We start from the raw sequence: 12,591 nt of genomic DNA on the forward strand, positions 1-12,591 counted from the left end.
TAACTAATTCATTAGAAATTTTTTAAAGAAATGTTTACGAGTTTCACATGCAACATAGTAGAAGTATAGTATGGATATATTATTGACAATGTAAATTCAATTATTTTCTATGCCGAACTCTTCTAAATTATCATCCAATTTTTATGAACCGAAACAGAAAAGAAATTTATTATTCATAACAATTTTTTTGAAATGCTGTCTGCACGATAGTCTAGGAGATTGACTTTCTCACTTTTCACCAGAAGTTGTGGAGCAGATCTTCGGGGGTTACTTACTGATCAGTCTAACTACAACCGGTGAACAAAAGCACACATTACACTTTTGGAGATAACAGTCACAGCTTTAGTTGAAATTTCCCGGGATGGGGGGGGGGGGTCATTTTCCAGAACATGGCCCTGAGATTTAAATTATTAAATTATTTAGTCAATTGTGTTCTTGAAAATTCTATATAATAAAATAAAGGATACTCAAAATCCGCTCAAAAAATTTATTTGGCTTCAAAATCGCATATATTAAAGAAGAAAAAACATCGCATTACAAATTGAAAACAATTGATTGCATTATAAAAGTTTTATCACAGAAAATATTACACAGATTTGTTCATGATTTCCATCGTCAAATTTCCTTTCATAATTAATCTCGTAAGAGAGAAAAAAGTCATAAAATATATTATCAGATCAAATTATTAGTTAAGGTACAGTCTGAACATGTTTTTTTTTATCTTCAGCGAAACAAAAATGCTGTCAAAATTATTCCATGCATTTTCATTTAAGCATAAGTTGCTGTAAAATATAGAAAATAATTTAAATTTTTTTACAATCATTAAAAAAGATAGTTGATACATCGAGCACGGAGTGTGGGATATAATCAAGTTGTCACTTCAAATACTAATTAAACATGAGTATATTTACATGAAAAAATATCTCGGGGAAAAGAACCTGGGCAGTAATTTTTTTTTTGCAAAGATTTTCACATAAATACAAATTTTTACACAACATAAAGCACACTTTATTTCTTCTTCAAATTATTTTAATAAGAATTTCAATGAGATAAAATGTGTTTATTTATATTAAACAATATTAAATAAATTATTATCAATGACGCAGCTATACAGCTATTTACATCTTATATATTTGAAAAAAATTAAATAAATCGCAAATGCCTATTTCCATATAGCATTAAGAAGGTGGAAGAGTCAGCAATGATTCAGAGGTTTTTAAACCAGTCTAGTTCTTTGTTTAACTGTCGAGTTTTATGCGTAAGTTACTGTTATGTCATTACGGTCTCGAAGAGTTGCACATCACAGAAGAAGCGCAAGCACAGAAAATATATACATAAACCGAATATAAATTGATTTTACTCTTGAAATTCACTAGAATAAAAAATATTCTGGGATTTTATCTTCGGTTTCACTTCGTTCAAGAATATTCATTTACGAAACAAATCAATAAGTCACAACTCGCCACGGAATCTATTTATCACAATATTCACTGAAGCACAAGTCAAGAACAATGCTATTTAGACTGTCTTTCTATGTATCACAGCATTTCGTTCACTATTATGCAGTCACGGAAGATTCGTTGAATCTGCGTAAAATATATACATAAAAACATGAGTTATTGGATGCATTTCGTTATTTGCGAAAAACAAACACAACTGGGTGGGTGAAAAATTTATAAAAACATAAAAATTTTAATAATGTTATTTGGACCAGAAATATTTTCGAAAAAAAAAAGATGTTTTAATTCAATGCTATAAAAATAAATAACTCACAATCTTAGGAAGTACAGAAAACTGATATGCAGACTATGTGTGCAACTATGCATGTCTATATGACTTGTTTGTGAATTATGTTTAAACTAGTACACAGTGCCTCGTACTAAACAAAAAGCGTAATACACACTAAAAAGGTAATCAAAAATGAACAAAATGAAACATTAGGCATCAGTCTCGTCTCTATCAACCTCGTGAATGCAGTTCAACCACATGAATGAAGGTCATCACCATCTATCAGTAACCTCTCAAACTATTTTTGTGAAAAAAATTTAAAAAAGTCCCGTTTTCAAGAATTTTTTCGTCATACATCACGCTGCAGCATCATCATTTTTATGTTCTTCTCAGCCGATTTACGAACTTCTGACACACCAGGTATGAAATAAAAATACATCATGAATGTAAACTATAATGACCCGATTCTCACTATTCTTTGTTATCTTGAAATTGATCATCTAATAGTGAAAAAGTATTTCCTCGAAATGCACGGGTTATCAAAGAAGAAATAGTTATAAAGAATGTACAGGGTGATTCTAAATTCATGGGACAAACTTTAAGAGGTGATATAAGCTACCTCTCCAAGCATTTTATGTGTGGTCGAATTGCAATAGCAAAAGGTAGTAGAGGGGTTTTTAATGAATGCACAACATCACTTCACCAAAAACAAATAATCACATTTTTCGACGTATTTGCTTGTATATATGTGTTATCAATCATTCGAGAATGCGATGTCATGTGGTAGGCTTCCTCATAATGCAATCTAGCTAACGCAATATCTACCACTAGTCATTGTACCCCTTGTCACAGCAAGGATCCAGAGAGGGCGATGGGGGCGATCGCTCCTCCAAACAGCAGAATAAGATAGAATTGCAGTGTCCCTCATTTTACAGAGCAAGCAACAAATCTATATAATAAATCGTCTCCCAACACAGTTCTCTGGATCCGCGCCTGGCTTGTCATTGTTATTGTTTAGCGCAGCTTAACCATGATGGTGCACGCACGAATAAAATCAAACTTTAGTTTAAAGAAAGTTTGGCTTTTATTGGATGGATATGCACATTGAGATTGGATTGGAGTTTGGTTTTTATTCGCGTGAGGACCAGCAAGTTTATGCAGCGCCAAACAATGATATATAATGTCTTGTGATAAATTATCCGTTACACGGGTTGCATCATTAGGGCGACCTACGACATTGCAGCCCGCTGCACCCTCGAGTGGTTGATAGCACATATCGCGGCAAATACGTCGGGAAATATGATATTTCTGGTGGTGAAATTGTGTTGCGCACTCCTCAAGAACGCCTTCTACTGCAATTCCTATTGCGATGCGACCGCAGATTCTATGATAAAAAAAAAAAATGTTTAGGTGTCTTATATCACCTCTTAAAGTTTTCCATGAATTTAGAATCGCTCCGTATTTATCGTGTTTGAAGCCAATCCTCAGCATGCGTAGAAATAAACTACAATGATAAAATAAAACTTACCAGTTGATTTTCGCAATTAATTACTCAACTTCGCGTTGTTCCACTATTATGCAATAATCGTCCGATTGCAATATTTGGCTCTCTCCTATTTCGTCCGTTTTTATACGCAGGATATCCACTAGAATTGAACCTTCTTGGGCTAAAAGGTGACTCTGTCGAATATTCTGTTCCAACAGGAGTACTACCGAATGTCCTTTCTTGTAAAGCCTATAAAATAAGCAATTTCCAGTAGACCAACAGACACATCCACACATGGCTTTGCTTAATTATTAGACACTTATTATATTATTAGATACCAAGTTATTTATGTTCGACATTTAAAATTTAAAAAGTGGTGGCTCTTTAATTTCGTCATCAAGGGGCCGTTCAAGTATTACGTAAGCAAATTTTTAGCTATTTTTGACCCCTCCCCTTGTCAGCAAAATTTCGTCATCAGCTCTACCCCTCTGAATCCTAACTCATATTTTCATAAAGGGGGGGTTGATGACCTAAGCATTATCCAAACACCCCCCCCCCCTGTCATCAAAAGTCAGCAAATCGGACCCCCCCCCCCCCCCCATTGATGATGACGTAATACTTGAACGGCTAAACACGTTTGCGTTACTAACCTCTTCCTGTTGTTCATTAATTAAGTGTAGTTCGTGTCGAGGAGAGTCATCCACAAAACACTGATTTTTCAGAATACTCATCCCTGGAGTAGGATATACGTAGTCTTTATTCAAATCTTGGACATTTTGTAATTTTATGATGTCTGTAGCTGCATAATGACCCTCAAGAGGAATTTTTTCACCAGAACCATGATTATCTCGGGCTAAATATCTGGATCCACTCGTTTTTGTGACATCTGGTACTGCGTATTCCCTTGACTCAGTCGACACTGAGGAAATAAATAAGCGAAGGAATATATATATTTTTTTGATTTTTGATTCAATCACTTGAAAACAATTTTAATGAGAGTAAAAAATCAGAATGTTCTCACACATAAAAATATAGTTTTTCCTTTCAAGTTTTAATTTCGCGTAATAAAAATTAAATATACGAGACATGTTTCGAAAATATTAAAGCCAATTCTAAATGATAAAAAATATAAAAAATTCTGAATTATACAATAGACATTTCACCGTCTTACCATTGCTATAAGTCCCATCACATTTGAGTTTGAAGTCTCGAGGCTCCCGGTAAAAAACTTTCTCTTGATCCACATTGGAGACTATGACTTGCTTGTCAGTCCCTGATTCATTTTTTTGATAATTTGGTGGTGAGCCATATAGATAAGTGAACTCTAAATCCTAAGTGCATAGTATGTAAAATATATAATGAGTATGGTGGAAATATCTTTTGAGCACATTATAGAAAGGTGAAGTCCAACGATATTCACCAAAATACGCAAAAAAATAAAAACACCAGACAGCTGTTTCATGAATAATACAGGGTAATTTTAAATTCATACTTTAAGAGGTGATATATATAAGATTCCTAAACAAAAGTTTTTTTGGTTATAGAATGTGCGGTCGAACCGCATTAGCAAAAGTGGAAAAGGGTGCATTTAAAAGAGTAGCACCTTCAACCATTCGAGGGTGCAGGGTATAGTAATGTACAACCTGAGTACAATGCAAATTGTACCGCTTGATCATTGTTTGGAGCAGCATGACCTTGATGGTCCTTGGAGCAATGAAAACAAACTCAACTACAATCCGAAGGTGCATATGCACCCTCGAATCGTAGATAGTACATATAAATAAAATATGATACATAGAGTAATGATATTTGTTTTTGGTGAAGTTCTAGTATGCACTCTCTAATAGGACTCCTCTACCGTATTTGTAATTATGATTCGATCACACACTCTATGATAAAAATTATTTTTTCAAGTGCCTTATATTACCACTTAAAGTTCATCGCATAAATTTAGAAGCACCCTGTATAGCCTTCGTCAGTGGAATAACAATTATCCTCTGACTATGGGAAGGGAGGCTAAATTAGCCTTGAAAGAGCTGCCTGGTGTTAAATTTTTCGTATTATGAGAGTATATCGTTAAACTTCATCTCTGTAGATTAAATAAAAAAAAACACGCGTGGATGCTCTCATGAAACAATTTAAAAGGAATTTTTTTCCCATGCAAAACTGTGGTCTTCTTGAATTATAACACACACACACGATTTCAAATTTTGCGTTTTTACACAATCTAACTTCACTCATGATTCTGAATTAGTATTTTCGATGATTATGTACGAATTAATTTTCCATAAAGCGATATAATATTTTGAGACTTCATATTTACGAACCTTCATGCTGACAGTTCCATTGTTATCGGTAGGTTTCAGCATTGAATGTGATGTGGCGTACTTTCTTCTCCTGTTCCGTAGTACTATGAGAAGTATGGCGACAACCAACAGTAAGATCACAGCAGCGAGTACACCAATAACTAAACCAACGTATTCATTTGACAGCGCGTTCTCATTTAACGCCGTGCTCACTGTGGAAGAGAATCAAACAGAATTTTATTTTTCGATCAAACATTCAAATATCTATAATAAAACTGAAACCGGGAAATTCCATGAAAAACGATGACAAGTTAGGTTCATAAATATTTTCTGAAATTTGGTTGTTAATAGCACAAAAAGATATATGTTGAGCCTACCTATTTGAGGAGGTGGTTCTTCTTCGGAGAAGTTTCCGACAGCAATAACTGTAAATATACAATGATATTGAATAATGTCGGTGAATGGTCTGTTTTTAGTAAGAATTCATTCTTATATATACTAAAAAAATAACAGAGAAAACACAGCAAAAAGAACCTTACCAGAATTGAAAGATATTTCACTGACGAGCATCCATTTCGAGGCAAAATATAACTCAATTTTCACAAAACGTCCAATCTTGTTGTATAAATGTATCGTGACGTTCCTAGCACGCTCCATGAACCTGTCTGGCATGTAAGAAAATGATAAACTCAGCTCATTGAAATATTTTCCGCCGACGCTGAACCAGATCTTAGCCATTGCGAATACTTCTATATCCTTTGTGTACATGTTATTGCAATGGAAATACACCGCAGAGAAATTCCTGATGGTGTCAAACTCGAATGTCATTATGATTGGTTTGGACGGCGACGAATCGTTTTTCCATCCGACCCAACCGTAACCTGCGAATAAAATAAACAAAAAATACTTTTTTTTTGTAGAATATTTCTTTTTAATTCCATATATTTCCAAACTGTAATCGAAATGAAATCCATTTTGAACATTGTATTTAATAACTCAACTTCACCATGGTTGCTCGTAAGTGCATGCTCTGTCATTAGATATTTAATATACAGTAAAAATCCGTTATAACGACAGTTCAAAATCACGAGAAAACTTTTCGTTATTATGGGCTACGTTTATTCGTTTTTTGCTCTGTCATGTTATAAAACTAGAAAATTGCTGCTTTAACTGCATTGAAACGTCTTTCAGATCACATAGTTCTAATATTATCGAATGAACAGAACTCTGGAGTTCTGTGGACTCTAGTTATATTTAGTTCATGACTAGATAATCACGCACTAATTTTTGTTCTCACAATAGCTGATTCTCTGAGACACTTTTGCATGGAATTGTTATGAAAGAGATTGTCAAACTAATTAACAAATAAAATTCTAAATTGCAAAAGTCGGCCCCGTTTAATCGGGTAATGGATAAACTGATGTACCCGCTTATTCGAAAAAAAAAATCCTCTGGAACCAAAATATTTCACATAAAGACAATGTTGAAGTTCCCTGCTTAATGTAATAATTTAAAAAAATAAATCTTCTTAATGGAATAGGAACTCGCACGATACCTGTAAATACATAATAACCAATTATCAAATAAACTTTTTTTATCAGAGGAAACTGTAAAAAAAAATTAATGTTAAAATTCAAGATTTATAAAAGACCCAGATTCGGGGGCTTCCCTAGATCCCAATTTGGCTCCGGGGTTCACTTAATTTTGTTATTTTGTTTTTATACAGTTTGGCCCGTAGAGGACACTAACTTTTTTCGATGAAAGTGAAAATCTGCACATCGCCATGACATCATGCAATGCCTTATTGAAAACAAAATTAAAAAAAAGGTGATTTCATGTTGATGTTTGATCCATTCCAGAAGTTTCATTAACACTTAAATGACCGCATATTATTTGTCGTAGGCGTAACTCTGAGACCGGCGATTTTTTCGTTTGGACAATGAAAAAAAATTACGTATAGGAAATTAAAAATCGAGAAATTTCGTTGCCGGTCTTTTACGTCTCAGCATTGAAACACGAGAAATCTCCTGAGTGGTCGTTTAAGTGTTAATGTTCATCTTTCATCAGTTCGCAATACACGAACTATACTAACGGTGTAAAACTGCAATTTGATTGTTCCCTACATAAGCAAACACCCTGCTTCATCTTGGAACCGTGGATATCCGTTTAAGCCGGGCCGACACGTATAACTGTTCACTTTTTCCCAACATTTTTCCGCTAATCGAAAGTTTTTTGAATTCGATTTTTTCAGCATTCGGAAACGACTTTAAACTGCAAATTCTGGTCCCCTGATCTCTTAGTCACTAGGAGAGACAAAACCCGAATAAAATCACCACATATCCCATGTGTATAGTAGCGAAGATTAAAGATGGGAAGCGGGAAGGTAAGAAATTTGACTTTTCTGTGTCTATTCTTTGATAGAACCGTCTCACTGTTATTTTCTCGAAGAACATGCGGCGTGATAAGATTGATTTTTTAATTTTCAACTCGCTATAACCAACTATCTTTTGTAACTCTATCATTACCTATTCGACAATCTCTTGTAAATCACTCGTTTTAGTGAGATTCTCGTTATATAAGCCGTACTCTTACATCGGACTTTTCTTGTAGTATATTTTTGATCAAGAGAATTTAGTTAATATCATTGAAACTTACACAAATGAAGTTTCACTAAGGTACTTATCCCATCACATTTTTATAATGATTACAACAATAAATTTTACTCATGATGCCTTTGTTTGTTACATGAAAAAAAAAAATCCAACGGATATTTCCACACAGGTTTTACCTTTCCCGAATCCGTTTACGTCTAATCTGAAACTATCATGTCCCTTGATGCCGTCCGTGAGTTGCCCCAAACCTCCGTGTAAATTTCTGTCATCCTTAACACCATCGTAAGTCATATCGGAGAAATCTACGTCTATTCCACGCCGTTCACCTTGTGGCATAGAATACGACAGCAGACCATCTAAAGTAAATTAAAATAATTGTTGTCAAACATTTGATAAGAAATTATAACATCTTAAGGTGAAAATCATGAGATTGCAAAAACTTTTCTTTATTTCGACAAATATGTTTCCTAAAATACACTTTTAACTATATCTATTCCTTCATATGATAAATACATACAAATAGCTTTCGTAATATAAGCACGTGGTTGTTTACATTCAGGAAACCTTACCGTATTCTGTCGATTGTATTTCTGTAGTTAAGCAATGTGTGTAGAAATTCACACAATTTAAAAGAGTGGAGAAAGATTTTTCTTAAATTCTATTCGTGTGAGAAAACATTGACCAGCCGTGTTTGTGATGAAAGGTTTTTACACCGTTAAAGATAAGGATGATGACATACTCAGGGTCATCTCTCACCATTGAATGATGCCAAGCGTTAAGAAGAAATTTGAATTTTGGGACTAATAATAGAAGTACATTTCAACTCCCGGGGGTTACAACATCCATTGACTGTTTCGGAAGAGAAATTGAAAATATTGGATAATGAAAATGCAGATATTAAATGCAGTTATATGTTATAAGAATAAAATGTTGATGTGCCAGTATCATAAATTTTGTTGCCTAAAACATTGATCAATGAGGATCATTGATATTTCCGGTTCCAATATTTCAAAAGAAGACAAATAAGCAAAAATGTTGTTTGAAATAGATAGGCGGACGTTGTGCGGGAACCCCTGCTGCCACCTACCAAACAAGAACAGAACTATTTGTTATAAATTTCTCTAGTGAAATTGACTGCTAGTTTTATATACTGGTGTATAGTAGAAATGTACGGAATAATACCATATTACATTGTTAATTTTCACGCTAAATACCGATGTAGATCTTGAACCCCAAACTAACACTTATAATTTCACGTTTGCAACATAATTATTTTGCGGTAAACATAAAAGCATAGTAACGGTTATTATGAGACATACAATTTACAAAATGTGTATCCATGAAAATGAAAAATATATGTTATACCATGCCCTATTTTTTTTATGCTATACAGCGGTTTAAAATCAAGAACCAATCTCACAAATAATTATATCAAATATGTTTTTTAAGGCAGGATGGAGTCACACAGCGAAATTGTGTTTTTTTCTTCTCCTGTGCCAAATATATATATATATATAACATGGCAACCGATGTTATGGTGCATAAAATTTACACCAGACATCTTAAAAATAAGAATAAATACGGCGTCATATCACAAACTGTTAATTTTAATGCTGCGTGTGTGTATGTGTGTGTATCGGTTTTAACAAATACCAATTTTACTAAAAGATATTTTGACAAATAATTTTGTTTTCATTTGATAGGTGGCAGCAGGAGTTGTGAATCGAATGTTTCTCGCGTGGTAAAATGTAATAATTTAGAAGATAAGGAAACTTATCTTCCGCCACACAGAGCAACAGACCTACATACAGCACAAATGTAATTCAATCATAACACATCACTCACTTCACTTCTGAAATATAGATGGCGGCACTGAAAAATCAAACACAACACTACATACGCATCCAGACTGTTTGGTACACACACACTTACACTTCCGGCACAATTCACTAGGTAGTAAATCACTAGGTATGGGTGTTAGCCCATACATTGTGAGAGACCTGAGTTGTGCTCGGTTTGAAAGAAAGAAAGTAAGTAAAAAAAAAGACGGTGTTCTTCAACCGCCGGTCCTCGAAGCAATTCACCCAATTTATTTAGTCCTACAAAATTTTATATTAAGTAAATATTATTCCTGCGTCTCTGTATTATTATTATTTTCCATTTTTTTTCTAAGCCGTCAGCAGGTCTACGAATTACTTTTTCCCCATTCATTCATTTTTCGCCGTCCGCAAATCATTTTTACTTTTCAGAATATTTATTTTTTGCTCATCTGCAAATTATTGAGCTCATTAATTAACTATTTTTTTCCGTTCCGCAAGTACATTCTCCCACTCATCGTTATGTGTGTGTTTCGGTTGTTGTTTCTTTTTTTCAGGTTCGCAATCTATTTCTCTTATTTATGATACTTATTTTTCTGCCGGTCTAAATTATTTTTCCTATTTACGGTATTTATTTTTCAGTTCCCATTTTTATCCAATGTTTTTTACTGTCTGTAAATTTTTTTTTTCAACACACGCAGGTCCGTGAACCAACGCACATAATTGTTTAAAAACGTATGGTAGAAAATACGTCCTTTGTACGTTTTCCTTGCATTCTGTTTTCTTTGAGAATTTGCATTTAATTTGCATAGAATTGCATTTACTGATTGAACATTGAACTTTATCCTGTTTATCAAAACAGTCTTAAAAATTCATCAGAAATTCTTGAAGTTATGATGTCAAAAAAAAAAAAGAAAAGTGTTGAATAGAGGCAGTGGCTTTGAATTTGCCACGATCGCTCAAAATTAACTCACAAATATGTATATGCCACGGTTTTTGAACGTGGAGTTGCATAGATTGTCTTATACTAATATGGTACTGTATATGTACGGAGGAGCTATAAAGACTATGTAGAGAGAAAATACCAACGATATTAGCACAAAATACAGACAGATGTTTCGGGGCAAATCTAACCCCTTTGTCAGAGGAAATAGCCTGTTATAGCGCACGAAACTCGCTGAAATCAAAGCACGTGGTCGGATCACACGGTGACGCGTTATAATGGTGATGACGGCAGAGAAAGAGATAGTGATGATGGAACGATTACGATTGTTAGACTGGTGTATTCATGATGGAGTGGCAGAGAGTGACAAGTTTTAGAATTGTGACCAGATTAGAGAAAAATAGTGTTCTAGAGTAGTCGGTTAACTAATGAAGAAGAATTTTTCTGAATATGGAGTGCTTCAAAGAAGTCGAGGGGTGAAAAGCATTTCGAGATGATTTTTGGCAGACGTAGTTGCAAGACGTAGACATAACACAAAGTTGTGATTATCGATCAAGTCGTGTTGTGCTGTAGAAGAGAGCTTGAGCTCCTGATTTTTAACGTAGGCTTTGTGTTCGGAAAGGTGAAATTTCAAGAACCATTTGGTTTTGCCGATATATGAGATATCGCATTGCCAAGAAATGCTGTAAATGCCCCAATTACTGAGATTATCAACAGAGTCTTCAAGTTGGGTGAAACGAATTTGGCAAAGAGTGGGAAGACCACTGAAAATTGGAATCTGCGGAAAATTTCGGTAATATGAAATCTAGTTGGGACGAAAAAGGAAGAATGGCCAGATTGCTTGTGGGATTCGACTTTGCTTTAGTAGGATTGAGGAAGGAGCTGTATGTGTGTGGGTGTTGAGAATCTGGTGAATCAGAGAATTATGGAAGCCATAGCTCTCTCTCCCCCTCTTTCTCATTCTCTCGAAAGGTATTTCCATTTTATAAAGATTATACTTTTATTTTAAAAACAACATTGAAATATAAGTGTAGATTCTTTTTATTTATTATGTAGATTCTTTTTATTTATTATGTAGATTCTTTTTATTTATTATGTAGATTCTTTTTATTTATTATGTAGATTCTTTTTATTTATTATGTAGATTCTTTTTATTTATTATGTAGATTCTTTTTATTTATTATGTAGATTCTTTTTATTTATTATGTAGATTCTTTTTATTTATTATGTAGATTCTCTTTATTTTCACGATTATTTACGAATACTGTTCAGCAGAAGCAATTCCATTGTTATCGATATTATGGATATTATCCAATATTACATTCAAATATTTCGAAGTATGGAATTGGTAAATATAACTTGAGTTTCCCTATTCGTACATAAAACTTTAAATTAAAAAAAAAAAAACTTGGTTACTTAAGTGTTGTTTCATAACCACAATACATATAATATCAGGGGAAAAAAGTAAAATATGTGGCATATGAGTATCGAGATTTGCATGTATCTTATATATGAATAATAAACCGCCTTTTTCGTCTTGATGGAATTGCATGATAGAACTGCATTTAACGCAAAATTGCCGCATTAAAACCACCACGCAGCGTTTTTATTAGATTCCAAAAGAAGCAAGCTGCCATGATCATTCTCAGTAATTCTAATGCGTGAGATCAAGCAAGGTGCAAAACAGTTTATTTCACAC

At 33.8% G+C, this 12,591-nt stretch overlaps 1 protein-coding gene across 1 annotated transcript in view; it reads right to left on the reverse strand.

Moving 5' to 3' along the window:
- Window positions 1-474: 474 nt before the first annotated feature.
- The window catches only part of LOC149076288 (discoidin domain-containing receptor 2-like), a 74,949-nt gene continuing 62,832 nt past the window's right edge, over window positions 475-12,591 (reverse strand). The window contains exons 6-13 of the mRNA XM_089243845.1: window positions 8,309-8,488; window positions 6,060-6,401; window positions 5,898-5,945; window positions 5,542-5,732; window positions 4,386-4,545; window positions 3,865-4,133; window positions 3,257-3,463; window positions 475-1,586 (exon numbers count right to left, since the gene is read on the reverse strand). Coding sequence (XP_089099971.1) covers window positions 3,281-3,463; window positions 3,865-4,133; window positions 4,386-4,545; window positions 5,542-5,732; window positions 5,898-5,945; window positions 6,060-6,401; window positions 8,309-8,488 — 1,373 coding nt within the window. The 3' untranslated portion in view covers window positions 475-1,586; window positions 3,257-3,280. The remainder of the gene's footprint in view (window positions 1,587-3,256; window positions 3,464-3,864; window positions 4,134-4,385; window positions 4,546-5,541; window positions 5,733-5,897; window positions 5,946-6,059; window positions 6,402-8,308; window positions 8,489-12,591) is intronic.

Source organism: Pholcus phalangioides, unplaced genomic scaffold (genome assembly GCF_987345545.1).
Source record: "Pholcus phalangioides strain wild (caught in Gottingen) unplaced genomic scaffold, Ppha-v1.0 ptg000015l_1, whole genome shotgun sequence".
NCBI classification, from domain to species: domain Eukaryota; kingdom Metazoa; phylum Arthropoda; class Arachnida; order Araneae; family Pholcidae; genus Pholcus; species Pholcus phalangioides.